The sequence below is a fragment of the Pituophis catenifer genome, unplaced genomic scaffold (genome assembly GCF_029215685.1).
Source record: "Pituophis catenifer annectens isolate HBS135680 unplaced genomic scaffold, rPitCat1.0.hap2 SCAF_1, whole genome shotgun sequence".
Lineage (NCBI taxonomy): Eukaryota > Metazoa > Chordata > Lepidosauria > Squamata > Colubridae > Pituophis > Pituophis catenifer.
The window spans coordinates 81977182-81994115 of NW_027256881.1; the positions used below are offsets into that span (position 1 = coordinate 81977182).

Consider the following 16934-nt stretch of genomic DNA (forward strand, 5'->3'; position numbering starts at 1 on the left):
GTGACAATTTCCTTGGGGTCTGTAAAGCCGCCAGATTTTTGTGGTCAATCCATACCTCGAATGGCATTTTATCATATCACAGGGTATCATTTTAAGCATATGCAGTTGTGTTTGGCTTGTCTCAATAGTTAATATATTGTTTATTGGTTTGGCTATTGAGCTGTGAATTGTTGAGTTACATACTGAACATATATACATCCATAACTAAAAGGGATTAATCTAGGAATTGCTGAGATTAATTAGAGTAAAGTAAGATAACAAATCCTTCCACTCACCCGGCAACTAAATAAAAAGTTATATAAATCATTTTTAAAGTTTTCTAATTTTCACAGGGATGAAGAGCAGGAGGGAGTTAAAATCAGAATCTCAAGGCCTGGAGACTTCAACTCTGGAATGAGTAACAGGAAGAGAGGATTCTCAAGGTAGTGTAAGGAACAAACAGAATTGTAGGAAGTACTCAGGACGTCAGGAAGACCATGGGTTTAGAGACCAGAGTGCCCTAAACATAAGCATCAGCCATAGACTCTGATTCAAATAGGGAGCCAGGACATGTGGAATGCTGAGATATGAAAGTGGCAATGAAGGTCCGATGCACTTTTTTAATCATTTAACCAGGAGCCTTTCTTTGTTAGGTGACACAAAGCTGTGATTGTGGGGGCCAGGCAGCATTCTGATTCAGAAACATCTTGGTGATATTAATAAACAAGTCACTGAAAGGGCCAGCAATAGTAGGCCCTATAGGATGGGAAAAGGCAAGAAAGGCAGGTATCATCCAGGTCATGGTTATCCCAAAGGTTTAACTGCATTTTGAAAAACATCTTTGGATTTAAAGGCACATACAGAAAGATTGGGTCCTGGCCCGCAACAGCATTATACTGCATTCTGGGCAGTTTTTATCCATTGTTTAAACAGATACATTTTAAAATAGGAATGGCACTCACAATATATCTGTTGGCATATATTCTTGTTTTTACCTGTTGAGTGTAACAATTTATTTGAGACTGTGCTGCAGGAGACAGCTCTATATCCTGAGCTCCATAGATCTTCTGAGCTATGATTCTTATTTTTTCAATTATGGGAAGCTGTGAAAACAAAACAGGATGACAGAATGTTAATTTGAAGAGTCCCAAGATACTTTCCTTCATATCAGGATTGCCTAGTTGTCACTGGCAATGAATTTTGTACAACACTGTAGTGAACGTTCAGTTATGCATTGTTTCCTAAAAAAAATATCATGGATGTAAAAGATAGCCTCTGTTGCCTTCCATTCAGAAATCATCATTAACCTTATCTTTTCTACAATGCAGACAGAGAAAAATCAAGTTTATGTATATCAGCTTCCTGTAGTTATGCATTCTGAAGTGTACATATAGCCCTCAACAGTTCATTTAGTGACCGTTTGAAGTTACAAACGGAACTGAAAAAAGTGACTTATGACCATTTTTCACATTTACGTTGTACCGTTGTATCACATTGGACACGTGATTTACATTCAGATAGTTGACAACTGGTTCATATTTAGGTTGCAGGGTCACATGACCAAGAGACACGGTTGCAGTGTCCCTGGGTCATGTGACCCCCCCCCTTTCTGCGACCTTCTGACAAGCAAAGTCAATGGGGAAGCCAGATTCATCTAACAACTATGTTTCTAATTTAACAACTGCAGTGATTCACTTTAACAAATGTGGCAAGAAAAGTTGTAAAGTGGGATTAAAAGCTGTTCTCACTTAGCAACATAAATTCTAGTCTCAATTGTGGTCGTAAATCGAGGACTACCTGCATTTCAGTTTTGTTTTGCTTATTTAGCAAGAAAGGCAAAAATATGTTGCAGTCACTCACCCAAAACTCAGTTCTGGTTAAATCAAGCTGTACATATTCTGTATGCTCATGATAATTGGAAAAAGCCACTTTTTTCTATATGCTCAGTGAATTGTTCTCTCATAAACAATTCACAAAGACAAGTCCAAGTCCCATATCTGGCAGGTACAACTGAGGGATCAACACAAGATGTACAAATGGCTTGTGTTGTCTGATTCTTCTTAAGCTCCAAGTGGGATATATCTATATAACACCTGAAGATGTGCAGTTTTAAAGCACGTAGATGCCCTTGGAAAAGTCTTGCTGAAGTAAACCAGGCCTGGAAAATTTATCACAAGCTGAATATAAGCTTCTATTATTGAAACTACTCTAGAAAACCTCTAATGGATTACCTCAAAAACAGCTCTCAGCTTTTTTCCCCCTTTGCTATTGCAGTCAAAAATACATTCTTTATTAAATGATCAATATACTGTTCAATTGCCAGGGTATGTAAAGAAGTATAAGGCTAGGCTGATCCTTTATTTTAAAAGTGTCTACTCTGCACATCCCATTCCCTCTGTAGAAAGTCCTGCCCCAATCTAAGTCCTAGATTTTTCTGCCTAGATTGGCTTGCAACAACTGAAATTCAGTAAGTATGAGGTAATGTTAGCTTATCTTTTTTACAATGGAATCATGTATAAAGTTACACTGCTAAGTTTTGAACTAATCACGCTGAAGCCTGGAAAGATGTGGGAGAGCAATGAAAATAATTTTTTAAAAAGGACAGAATGATCAAAAGATTCTTGCCTGCCCCATCTGTTCAGAAGAATTAACACATTCAGCGTACACACACACACACACACACACACACACACACACATTAACCACAGCTACTGCCACAATATTTCCTTCTATGATTAAGAAGCAACCAACACAAATGCTTGGAGCAGAGGGCATCTTGCCACAGGAATCAGTAGCACATTGATTGAGTAGGGCTGGGCTTTTGGTGCCCTAGCTTTGTGCCATCTCTACAGCAAAAAATTGTCACAGCAATGTAGTGATTCATTGCTTTGGTACCAAATGCCAAGGCTCAACCTCATCCTTCAGTTCTGGAAAGATTCTTATTAGCACATTCCTTTATTTAAAAAAAAAAAAAAAGGGAGGAGGAAGGTAACCTTAGACCTCACATTAAATCCAAGACAAATTTATCACTCTGTGACAATACAAAATGTTTTGGCCCTTCTCTGTTTTTTGTTTTTTTTATCCAGTAACACTATGTTCACGATTGTATTTTCATTGGGCAGCCTTGTCCCCCTGGCCTACAACTCTTAGTATTGCGGTTGGTGTTTTGGTATCTGTGCTATGATATTTTAAGCCTCAAACTCTGTTTGCACAGAAATGCCAATCAAACTTCTAGAAAGTTTTGATGGATGGAGACTACAGTCTTCCAAATCTTCTATCGACTAGACTAGAGATAGAAATTATAGCAGTTGAAATTGTACAAGGTTCTTTTGCTCTACTGAATGTCTCCTTTAAAAAAAAACATGTTTTTTAAAATTCCAATATATGGTAGTCATGTTTAATGTAGGATTTTTCTCTCAATTATTTATTTATTTAGAACATTTATATGGCCACCTACCTTAAGCAAATAACTTGGGGTGACCAACAGCACAAAAGTAATGTAAATGATTAGTTTCTCTTCTATTTTGAAAATACCCCCAAAAGCTCTTTTCTGTGATGATACTGCTTTTTACTTTGCTCAATGCGTTTCCATAGAATTAGAAGTGTTGTAATGGTGTGGCTCAGTGAAAGTACACTTCCAGGACAACTCTGCTTTTTCTTTGGTTGTTCCCAGATAACATATAAAAATATATGGCAAAAACCTATCAAGCAAGTAGATCTTTTCAAATAATAATCATAATGAAAATCATAATGATAATAATAATCCTCCAGTAAGGCACTAGCGACATGGTTGTGGGCTTGTGATAATTCAAGGAATTCCCAAAAGCTATCCAGATTTCTATAAGCCAGTTCAAAGATAAAGATACCAATAAAAAAGAATAGACAAAAAAAATAAATGGAATATAGAACTCAGTCTGATTTACAGACAAGCACCACAAAAGTTGAACATTGAAGAGTGTTACACAAGAAAATATTTTCAGATTGTATTGCATTTGGGGCTGTATCTCCTTCCCTGATAGTGGGATAATTTATGCTGAATACATCCAAATTTAAAGACCATCCATACAAACAGGTACTACTGCATTAGATTCAAAAGGCCAATGCTACAACAGAACTGACATTTTGAATTTCAAGCAGTCTCAAAAGGTCATACCAACATTTTAAGCAGAAAGCTGCTCACTGGTGGCTTGTTACATCAAATTCCAGTTCAGATGGGACTTTTAAAATTAATTGTGTAAGTCTTCCAGGAGAATATTTTTGAGATAGAATTACAAGCATTGCTTAAGTTTGCATAGAAGCATTATATTAGGCATATTATCTGGTGTCCTAAATTTTTTTTCTTTGACAATAAGCAAGTTTCTAGTTCTTATACATGTAAAAACAGGCTTGGAAACAGTAACAGCAAGATCTAGTAAAGCTACAGAATTCAGAAGCTTTTATAGTATAAATGGAAACTTTCAGGGCATTCCCATTGTCACATGATCAAAATTCGAGCACTTGGCAGCTGGCATGTAGTGTATTGATGACGGTTGCAGTGTCCCAGGGTCATGGAATCATCTATTTGGACCTTCTGACAACCAAAGTGAATAGGGAATCCAGATTCAGATTCATTGAACAACCACATTACTAGCTTAACTGCAGTGATTCACTTAATAACTATGGCAGTTATTAAAAGGCTGTAAAATGGGACAAAATTCAAAAATTTGGGGCTCAGTTGTGGTCGTAAATTGAGGATTACCTGTATATAGAAAAACAATACTGACATAACCAAAGAACCAAAACTCTCTTATATTTCTGTTCCTCAGATGGGAATAAATGCAAAATATTTTGTGCCCATTCTAACAATTGCAATGAGACAAAAGTAACTTGTTTTAATTTAATTTCTAAAACAGCTAAATAAAAATCACAAGCTACAGTATATCAGAAACATGGACTAATTCATTCAAAACCAAACACTACTGAAACATATGACCTGATAATTGGAGTCAGACTGCTCTGGTTAAAACCAATCTTCTAATTTTCATCCACGTGAACATATGGACAGCTTCCAATCCTCCTTCATGTTTGTTTACAGAGACAACATGGACAACAGCTATTATTTTTTATATAAAGTTCTAGACGGTTAAAATTGATTCTAGTTAGCATAATAGATATTTCTTAAGGGATTTATTTTGAGACTGCTCAATTATATTTAACATTTTCTGGTCTGGAACGAAACTGTGTGGGTTGTTGTTTGAGCTCTGTTCAAATATTTAAGCATCCTAATATTTATTCCAATTATGCCTGCAGTGGGTTTTTCCAAGCACAAGGGAGCCCCAGCAACAAAGCTTCACTAATGTTTCAAAAATTGCAGGGAAGCAGACTAATCAGTTAAGCCTCTGTGAGAAGGAAATAATGTGCATTTACTCCCTTTCTAAACAAAATATTAACTAAATTACAGAATCTCCCAGGACAGGGTGAAGAGGATTTCATTAGAGTTTTCACAGTATATTAAACACATAGTGAACAGGCCATTTATAGATGAATGTGATGTGACACCAACTAACATGATAATAGATTTCAGTGACCCAAGTTTATTGGCAGTTGTATAAACACAATAGTTTACAAGCTACGGATTAAGAAATTGATGTTTTTGCTGTAATCTGAATGTGCCTGATGATTTTTTTTTTTACAACTTTATAACATCCTAAGAATATTTTAAGTCCACGGTAATTATGAAAATGAAGGCAAACACAAACAAAAGCAAAACTTGATTTGTCACAGTTATTTAGACATGCTCTGGAATTCAACATGTTGATAGGTATGCATGCCAAATAATTTCAGTAGAACCTTTGGCTTATACTATGGATTTTGCCTCCTTTTCAGGTGCTGCTATTAAGTCATTACATAAATTAATCTGACTTTGAGACGAATTTTAATATTTTCCAAAGTCCATAGTTTTTAAAAACAGTGTACTATAACATGAAAAATTATGACTTTCTCATTAGTCCTTTAACACTGGACAGACAAATTTATGGCCCTTATTACTCAGTGGATTGTAAATGTAAAATTACTTGTGACATATGAATGAGTTGAGTACAGCAGGGTGTTACCTATGGATAATTATCGTGACATGCTTTCTCCCTATTTTTTCTTTGTTCTGCTTCATTAAATAACTGAAAGCAATTATCTATATATATAAAAGCAAAACCACTCATGCCGTAATCATGAAATCTCTAGAACCGTAAAGCCTACAAACTTGAAATTTGCCACATATGTTCCTCTTGGCTTCTAGGTGCTCATTAAGAAAGGATTTTCGAAATGACCTTCAGAGCATTAGTATTTCCTATAACATGCTCTGATGATAATTAGTTAGACGTTCTACTTCCCCTCCCAACTTGAAAATAACTCTGGAGAGAATGGGATAGCATAGGATAGTCTTCTGTGGGGTAAGGCTGAGGGAGAGAAGAGGATAGGATGGGGAGGATTCTGTGGGGCAAGGCTGAGGGAGAGAAGGGGATAGGATAGGGAGGATTCTGAGGGGCAAGGCTGAGGGAGGGAAGGGGATAAGGAAACCTTCTGTGGGGCAAGGCTGAGGGAGATAAGGGGATAGGATAGGAGACGTTTCTGTGGGGCAAGGCTGAGGAAGAAGAAGGGAGAGGATAGGGGAGAATTCTGTGGGGCAAGGCTGAGGGAGAGAAGGGGAGAGGATAGGGGAGGATTCTGTGGGGCAAGGCTGAGGGAGAAGAAGGGATAGGATAGGAGACGTTTCTGTGGGGCAAGGCTGAGGAAGAAGAAGGGAGAGGATAGGGGAGAATTCTGTGGGGCAAGGCTGAGGGAGAGAAGGGGAGAGGATAGGGGAGGATTCTGTGGGGCAAGGCTGAGGGAGAAGAAGGGATAGGATAGGGGAGGATTCTGTGGGGCAAGGCTGAGGGAGAAGAAGGGATAGGATAGGGGAGGATTCTGTGGGGCAAGGCTGAGGGAGAAGAAGGGATAGGATAGGGGAGGATTCTGTGGGGCAAGGCTGAAGGAGAGAAGTGGAGAGGAGAGGCCAATCATAACTACTCATTAACTTTCAAGCTGTAAGTGTCGATTTATCAAGCTCAATCACATAGTTTCGTAGCGAAGCACGGGGATCCAGCTAGTTGCATAATATGTGGAAAAATTAAATAAATAGCATGCAGTTTTCAAAAGCGCCATTTTTGAGAGCTAACCCTCTAAAAATTATATCTTTGTGTTCTTTGATGTAAGTTTACATAGGTGTACAGTAGCCATTTTCCTTTCCTTAATTTAGGAAACATGATGTGGCTTTAAGGATTGTACTGTTGATTTATGTGTACTGTAGTGCTAAATCTAGCCTGTTTTATCAATGAAAGTGTTTCAGATAAATTTGAACATGCAACAATGTATGTTCCAATTACAGATGACATATGTTATTCCATATTATGGAATTAACATTACATGGAAACTTCCCCAGGCCTGTACAGTTCTGATGCTCAGCCCTGGTGCTATTCTGCAGAACAGAGTAAACCCTTCCGAGTTTATCTGAAGCACAAGACCTGAGACAAATAGGTTAAAAGCAATCTAACTTCCATGCATTTTCCCATATGTATGCATTGTGTTGAAACAGATTCATTCAAACTGTCAGCCATTGAAGGCATACGTAGAATTTATTGTTCCACAGCACTATAAGCAATAACAGCATCAGCTCTTTTCAGAAATACCAATAGCAAAGAACCATCGCCTTCATTATTTGATGCAAAAAACACATATGAAGAAACAGGAACACTTCACAATTTTAAAACCAGGACCTGCCTGTTTCTTATTCCAACCTTAGCTCTGAGACACTTATAGGTGACCCCTGATAACACTACCAGGGTTTAATCAAATTTACCTTTTAAAAAAATGCCCCCAGTTTTGCTTTCTTTCAATGGAAAGAAAAGATTTCAAAGTGTAAGAGAAAGAGTGTTGTTCAATCCAATCGCTTTCTTTTGGATTTGTGATGTAACATTTGTCACAGGAGCTTAATTAATTAATTAAATTTGTATTTGTTTTCTTAATTGCACCGTGGATGGGATTATATATATTCTTTGCGTTTTGACATTACATTTCTCTGTCGGCTCTCCAGAAAGGAGCAGATGTAAAACATATGCAGGCTTAAGGCTGAGGGTTATCTATCTCTGCTGTTATAATCTCATGGTTATTTAGATATTACATCTCTACATGCCTTAAATCTGGATGCTTCCTTTCCTCCTTCCTTCCCCACATGGGCCAAAGATAGAACCCCAGTATTCTAAGTGCTGAAAAAAATCATTATTTTCTGCACAAGGGAAATACAAGGAACCATGAAGAATAGTAACTGAATCACTGTATAATGTGAGCACCTTCCTGGATGCTTTCAGATTAAAACTCTTTGATTAGAGTGAAGTTGACTGTTTTTGACTATTATGTTTCTTTTATTAATCTGTGGTATCACGGCAACAAGAATGGAGTATACACAGACACACACATGCATGCACATTTGTAAAATAGCCTTGAGCTTGGAAATTAGCATTTCCATTTCTATGTAGGCTGGGAGAAATAATAAATAGCCCCCTGTCAGAGGCTCAGTGAAGCCATCTTATATCTTCCTTATATCTACTGTCAGGCACTGAGCCAAAACAGAACAAAGTTCAAGGTGCTCTGGATTGAGATGGCCTGGTGCTAAAACAGCAGCTGATTCAGCAGTTTGCAGCTTTCATTTCTTTTTGTTGTCACTTTTCTATTACCCTTTCATAAATCTGTTTGTAATTTCATCTTTTTCTTTTTTACTTTACAAGCCATGTGGATCACAGAGAGATTCTTACACTCAAAGCACCCTTCTTGGGCAGATCTGGTTTCATAATACAGGGAATAAAGAGCTCATGAAAGTTTAACTGTAACATGAATCTACACCTCCACCTGAGGTTAAAAAAAAAAAAAGATTTATTTCCATCTAGCAATATCCAGCCCCTTCCCACCTGGTGCTTGAGAACATGAAAGAAATAGTTCAGAAAGACAAATAATAGTTATCATGTAAAGTCTCTTTTGTTCCAGATCCAGTCTTAAATGAAGTTGTTCTGAATCACAGCAGGAAAAGGCCATGGGTAGCAACTGAGAAGAGGAAGGGAAGGGGTTGGGAAGACTGTTGACAACACAACTACTCTTTGGAAACAGAAAACAGAATAACAGAGTTGGAAGGGATCCTGGAGGTCTTCTAGTCCAACCCCCTGCCTAGGCAGGAAACCCTACACCACTTCAGACAAATGGCTATCCAAAACCTTCTTAAAAACTTCCAGTGTTGGAGCATTCACAACTTCTGGAGGCAAGTTGTTCCACTGATTAATTGTTCTAACTGTCAGGAAATTTCTCCTTAGTTCTAAGTTGCTTCTCTCCTTGATTAGTTTCCACCCATTGCTTCTTGTCCTGCCCTCAGGTGCTTTGGAGAATAGCTTGACTCCCTCTTCTTTGTGGCAGCCCCTGAGATATTGGAACACTGCTATCATGTCTCCTGTAGTCCTTCTTTTCATTAAACTACACATACCCAGTTCCTGCAGCTGTTCTTTATATGTTTTAGCATCCAGTCCCCTAATCATCTTTGTTGCTCTATTCTTACAAATCTTCATTTCAAAACTATATTCTGATGGTAAACTGATGGAAACTCAGAGCTTTAGAAATGGTTTTGTAATTTTTTTTACAAATGACTTTTTATGGTGGTCTCCAGAATTGTTTTAGCAGGGCATGATGGGTTTCAGGAACTGGAAGGTCTGGTGTGATTAATAGATTTATATAGGATATGGCTGGCTCAAATCCTCCCTGATTGTCTAATAAGGTATTCACATAACTGTACCAGTAATAAAAAATAAGCAACAAACTTAGGTATTATTTGTTCAAATTCTCAATAAGAACTACCTGAAGTTCTAATAACATTCAATGGAAAAGATATGCAAAAATTTAGAAAATACCAAAGGAGCAATTTTTTTTTAGATTATGTTAACACTAAAGCATTATTAATTCAGTGCTATATGCCAACTTAATTAATTCGTACAAAGACTACTGAACTTGGAAACTTAGAAAATCAAATATAATCCTGATTCTTAATTATTGAGAGAAATTAACAAGTGTCTTAATTATAAACTTGCAAGTAAGGCAAATATACATGTCCCAGGATAATGTTGCATTATCCAATCTGGGTTGGTCACCAGGACCAAAGGTTTAGTCTTCTGAGCTTTCGGATTCATGCTGCAGCCCATCTTCAGAGAATTTCACTCTCACTAGAATGTGTGAGAATTTTGTTCTGTCTTTGCTCAGTGCCTGACAGTAGATTTAAGGAATATATAAAATGGCTTCACTAAGCCTACTTGTAAGTCTTCTTGGAAAGTCAATATGGATTTACAGATGTCTTCTAGTAATCTCCTATTTTGATTAAGTGCCATCAAGTTTATGTCGACTGTTAGAAATCACACATATATATTTTCTCCAGAACAATCTATATCTGTCCTTTATGTCTTTCAACATAGCATCCATCTCCACTGTAACTGAATCCATTAACTTTTCATGTTTGTTTTCCTTTCACCTTTCCAAAACATTAGGGACTTCTTAAGACAGTTAGAACTTTGTATAATGTATCTGAAATAGGATAGTTTGGGTTTGAATATTTGTGTCTTGAGTGATAACCCTGGGCTGATTTGTTGATCTACTTTTTTTTCTTGACTATCCATACTATTCTTGGGAGTCTGCTCCAAGGTTCAAAAGCATCAATACTTTTTCTGAACTGATTCTTCAAAGTTCAATTTTTGCTTTCTTCATAGAGGAAAAACTATTGCATGCACAAATTGTGATATTTGTAGGTATAGACCCATCCTCATATCTGAATATCCTTTTCAGTTTTCAATACTTCTTCTTCTTGTGCCATATCCGTCATCGGACGTTAGCGATCATGTTGGCAATCCTATTTTTTGTCAACAGCAGCATGAAAAAATGCTGCTGAGTTTTGTCCAAACCAGTCCCTTGGGTTTTGAAGCCATGATGTTCTTCAATCTTTCCCTGGAGGATTAAGTGAAGGATGCCGTATTTTTCTGGGTGTCACATCACATGTCCAAAGTATTCTAACTTTCGCTTTTTAATGGCTTTGATGATTTCTCTTGGCTTTCCCAGGTGGCTTATCGCCTCCTCATTTGTGATTTTGTTAACCCATCTTATATGTAACAGCTGTCTGTAATTCAAATGCTTCTAGTTCCTTCAAGTGGTTTTCTGTCAGAGACCAACTCTACTCCATAGAGCAGGATAGAAAAGATATTTTTTCAATACTACCTTTCCAAATACTATCAGTCACATATTTTTGACTATTGCTTTCCTTGCTATTTATTCCTTCAGTATCTTCATTGTCAATTCTAAGGCTGTACTTATTGTAATTACTTTGGTCTTCTATGGTTTTAAATTTAAACCTATGTTTTTCACTATGCTGCTTGATTTTCCTTACTAAAATTTCTGAATCATCTGCATGTTCAGCTATTGGAGCACAATCAGCATAGTACAGATTATTGATGTGTCTTCTTCCAATTTTGAAACCAGACTCCTTTTCCTCCAATCCATCTTCCATCATCTTCAGAATATAAATTGAATAAACAAAGTGAGAATATATAGCCTTGTCTCAATATCCCCTACCTCCTTATTTCCTATCTAGATACTCATAGACATATGCAGCTTCTTTCAAGAATGCTGTTTTGCAGAACTCCTAAACTAAGTCAAGGTTCACACTAAATCATTTCTTTGTGGTCAATCTCATGGGACTTTGCTAAGTACAGCAAAAAGATAAAAATGCTAAAGTTCTCCAGAAAGGATGGTCAAACTTAGATTCGCCCATGTCAGAAGGTGTGAAGGCAACCCAATGATAGAAAGGATAACGATATGAACTGGGAGCCAATAGTGTGACATGAGCTTTTGTTACGTAGTAATTTATCACATGGAAAATGAATAGTAAGTAACACAAGGGAGTTCTATACTCTTTTAAATACATCTTAGAATAATGATGCACAAGATGATTATGTTACAAAATTCCATGGAGTTGACAAGAGTGTCAACTATAGATCACACCAGCAACAAAATTTAAAAACATGTGGAGGAGGCTAAAGTGCTTATATACATAGACCTCTACGAGAGAAAGAATTGTTGGCTGGGATTAAGAAGGATGATATCTAGCCCTATGTGAAAAGAGAGGTTGTTTCTTTTTTTGCCAATCCTCCATTTAAATACATCTTTAGCCCAGAACTTTTATGCTTTTGAGAAGGCATGTGAGAGGCTGAATTAGAAAGAGCAGGTGGAAATGTCTCCACTTCTCTGGTAGGAACTTGCAGGGTTTTTTGAAGCACAACCTCAATCAGGGTGTCTCCCATTTTGTTCCTTGTAAGAGCAACTCCCCCACTTCCAACTTCTGAGCAACGATTATATAATATTTTACATTACGTCTCATATTAAAAATGACATTGCTGCTATCAAAGAAGGATTTGAAAATAAATGAAAGTTTCTATTTGACTTTTGGCAATTGGATGAAGGGGAAGGTAAAGATCTTATGCTTATCCAAAATATTATCCTAAACAGAAACACACTTGAGTTACATACTGTAAGAGCGGAAAGGGACAGATATTTACTGAAAAAGGGAGTGCAAAATGTTTTAATTCAAACCGTTACCAGTCTGAAATGCCACATTTTGAGATCAAAACAGTTGTTTTACAGTTGAAGTGGTCTCTTTCAACTATTATAGTAGTGTTTTAATTTCCAAATAGTGATCCGAACTCAAAATAGAATAGTCCATTTCTGAAAAAGCTTGCCAAAAAAAATTGCAGGGATTTGTCAAGGCAATCACCAGGAATAAACCTGACTCAAAGGCATGTGCACATACACACACACACACACACACACACACACACACACACACTAGGTACTGCTAGATATAATGACTGAGTGACTACAGGCATCATCCATCATGTTTTGCCTCTTGCAACCTTGCTTACCTCCAGGTCATAGAGATATCTGAAGTTGCTCTGTTGGTTAGCAGCTCTCCTTACAGCTTCAGCCAATTCGATAGCTCCTCTGCCCCCCTCTGACCAGTGCCGGCAAGGGACTGCATCAAAAGCTCCAGACTGTTTGGCTATCTCACAGACTAAATTAATCTCAGCAGGCGAGTCCGTTCTGCCAACAAAAGAGTTTTGGATTATTTCATTTGCGATGGTATTCATTAATCATAGGCAGGGTTGGTTTAAGGAATTTGGGGGTTCAATGCAACATCAATTTTGGAGCCTCCCACCCAGACTTAGAGTAATATCACAGATGGACTCCTGCAGAACGGTGGTGGAGGAGGAAGGACAGTGTGCTTTAGAGGAAATAGACCTTTCTGCTGTCAGCACCATTCACCATGCAGGAAAACTCTACTTAGCCTCTGGGTGGGCCTGTCTACCTCAAAACCCAGCTACATAGACAAGCAGTTGTACCTTCTTCATTTTTATGCATGTAACTTAGATACCTATAGCTTGCTTTTACCTGCTATTCTGCTTGAAAAGAAATTTTCTAGCTCCATATGCTATGGCCCCTTTAAACAGGCTCTGATCACATACAAGTACTCCTTGACTTACGACCACAACTGAGCCCAGAATTTATGCTGCTAAGTAAGAAAATTGTTAAGTGAGTTTTGCCCCATTTTACAACTTTCTTGCCATCGTTTGTTAAGTGAATCACTGGAGCTGTTAAATTAGTCACATGGTTGTTAAATGAATCTGGCTTCCCCATTGACTTTGCTTATCAGAAGGTCGCAAAACATGATCCAATGACCCCAGGACACTGCGACCATCTTAAATATGAACCAGTTGTTAAGCATCTGAAAGTAAATCATATGACCATGGGGATGCTGCAATGGTCATAAGTGTGAAAAATGGTCTTAAGTCACTTTCATCAGTGCTGTTGTAACTTCGAACAGTCAGTAAATGAACTGTTGTAAATGGAGGATTATCAGTATATTTAAAGGTCCTCCAGGCTGGATTATGGATGACAATAGTAGATTTGGGAAGATTAATTCTATTAATAAATGTCATTGGATACTTATGCATACAAACCTTGCACTGTGTCATTTTTAATGCCATGACAGGTATGCAATCCCAGCAAGAGCAAAGTAATTTATACACACATGATGAGCTCAAATATCTACCAATACCTACAAATTAATCATAGCAAAAGAAACTGGTTTGCTGAAAAGGTCAGGAGCTGATCTTTTTTTTCCTCCTTTCCTTCACCCTCCACCTTCCTCTTTGTGTAATCTGAGCATCCAATTCCTAGTAATTTTCCTATTCCTCCTAATTGACTAAGAACTAGTAGTATATAGCTCAATAGTAGTAACTGTGAGAGGGATCTTGGAGTCCTAGTGGACAACCATTTAAATATGAGCCAGCAGTGTGCAGCAGCTCCCAAAAAAGCCAACAAAGTTCTAGGCTGCATAAACAGAGGAATAGACTCAAGATCACGTGAAGTGTTAATACCACTTTATAATGCCTTGGTAAGGCCACACTTGGAATACTGCATTCAGTTTTGGTCACCACGATGTAAAAAAGATGTTGAGACTCTAGAAAGAGTGCAGAGAAGAGCAACAAAGATGATTAGGGGACTGGAGGCTAAATATATATATGAAGAACGCTTGCAGGAACTGGGTATGTCTAGTTTAATGAAAAGAAGGACTACAGGAGACATGATAGCAGTATTCCAATATCTCAGGGGCTGCCACAAAGAAGAGCAAGTCCAGCTATTCTCCAAAGCACCTGAGGGCAGGACAAGAAGCAATGGGTAGAAACTAATCAAGGAGAGAAGCAACTTAGAACCAAGGAGAAATTTCCTGACAGTTAGAACAATTAATCAGTGGAACAACTTGCCTCCAGAAGTTGTAAATGTTCTAACACTGGGAGTTTTTAAGAAGGCATTGGATAACCATTTGTCTGAAATGGTGTAGGGTTTCCTGCCTAAGCAGGGCGTTGGACTAGAAGACCTCCAGGATCCCTTCCAACTCTGCTATTCTATTCTGTTCTGTTCTGTTCTGTTCTGTTCTGTTCTGTTCTGTTCTGTTCTGTTCTGTTCTGTTCTGTTCTATTCTATTCCATTCCATTCCATTCCATTCCATTCCATTCCATTCCATTCCATTCCATTCCATTGCTTTAATAATGGGAGATGTGGAAGGAAAAACCAAATCAGAATGACCAGCAGCAAGATGAGTGGACTCAGTTACAGTGAAGATGGTGGACCATTGGAAGATCTGAAGATTAGGGACAAGAGAAAAAAAATCTATCTTTATGGTCACTAAGACCATAAAGGTCAACACTGACTTAATGGTACATAACTGTAGAGAGAATAAATAGTCTTGAAGGACTGGTGAAAGAGCTGCTATCAAGGCAATGATCAGGTAAGAGGAGCTTGAGCCTGGGCCAAAAAAATTATGTGAAAAAATATGGGCCATCTCACAGAATAAATTAATTTAAGCAGGAAAGTACATTCTGCCCACAAAATATTTATTGGATTATTTCATTTTTGATAGTATTCATCAATCATAGGCAGAAGGAGGAAGGGGGAAGCACAGTCAGAATAAAACTAAGTATGAACTATATGGTATTGGTTTTTTAATCTGGTGTAACTTGTTGGACTGACATCAATCAATCAATCTCCCTAATTAAGCTGTGACATACATTCAGTGCTTTAAAATTGGAAGTTATAATGCTATTCAAATTTATTAGGAAAAAATACAGGTGTTCTCTGTTCTCATGTCCTCTATATGACTGATAGCTGTAGTTACTTCTTTATGAGACAGACATACTCATTTCTGGTCAATTTCAGTTTTTTTCCCCATAGACCTATCCCCAGGACTGGATATAACTCATGTCTGGCACAAATTAAGATCTGAATTGTTACTTACAGGGTGGGACTTCTTGCCTCAAGTATCATATAGCTTTAAATAGAATTACTGGAATTTCCACTTTTATTGCCCTTATTGTTGTTGAATAAATTCAGCATGATTTTCATCAGCTTTTAAAAAGGAAAATTCTGTATACATTTTGGTGTTACTAATATTAGTATATTATTATCCTAATTATTATTATGATATTATTAATTATTATTATGATATTATTAATAATAATAATTATTATGATATTATTATCTTAATAATAAGAACTATGTCTCAATGCAAGATTTGGCATCTTAAGCATTTGGACAACTATTCTGTACTTTAGAAGATTATCAACACCTGTATAATCAAAAAGAACCTGTAAAACTGGTATTTGATTGGATGCATTCAACAGGTGGCTGGATGAAAGAGCTACCATCTACTCAAGTCTGAATCCAAAAATTTGTATAGTCAATCCAAGAAGAAGCTCAGCATGTCTATTTTTTTTGCAGAAAACTCAGAACAAGGTAATTGCATAGTCTACGAGGTTGGAGGCAGTATTTTCACAGACTTGCAAACACAAAACAAAATTCTGCATGCATACCTTGAAATAAATGTTCCGACTCTTTCTACAAATTGAATAGTTAATAAACATTCACTAATAGCAAAGAATAGCTTCAGGAAAAGAATGCGAAGAAGAATGCAGCCCCAATCGCTTCATTCTCTTCAAGGCTGCTTTCGGGTTTTTTAAAACATGGGGAAATTCCAAATAAATACAGATAGATAGGTTGTCTCTTTTTCAGAAATGGCTTTTAATATAAACTATAGGGCAGTGATGGCTAACTTTTTTGCCATCGTGTGCCAAAAGCAGGGGGAGCACGGGGAGGTTGCCCATGTGCGTGCCCACACCCATAATGCAATGCACCCCCCTCTCACAACTCCCCTGTGCCCCCCTGCTTTTAGCATGTGATGGCCCGTTTTTCACCCTCCAGAGGCTTTCTAGGAGACTGGGGAGGGCAAAACCAGCCTTCCCCACCCCCCG

The 16934-nt window shown here is 37.6% G+C and overlaps 1 protein-coding gene across 1 annotated transcript in view; it reads right to left on the minus strand.

Moving 5' to 3' along the window:
* Positions 1 to 16934, minus strand: part of MTHFD1L (methylenetetrahydrofolate dehydrogenase (NADP+ dependent) 1 like) — a 122550-nt gene that overhangs the window by 23230 nt on the left and 82386 nt on the right. Inside the window, exons 24-25 of the mRNA XM_070932648.1 lie at positions 12990 to 13167; positions 975 to 1082 (exon numbers count right to left, since the gene is read on the minus strand). Coding sequence (XP_070788749.1) covers positions 975 to 1082; positions 12990 to 13167 — 286 coding nt within the window. The remainder of the gene's footprint in view (positions 1 to 974; positions 1083 to 12989; positions 13168 to 16934) is intronic.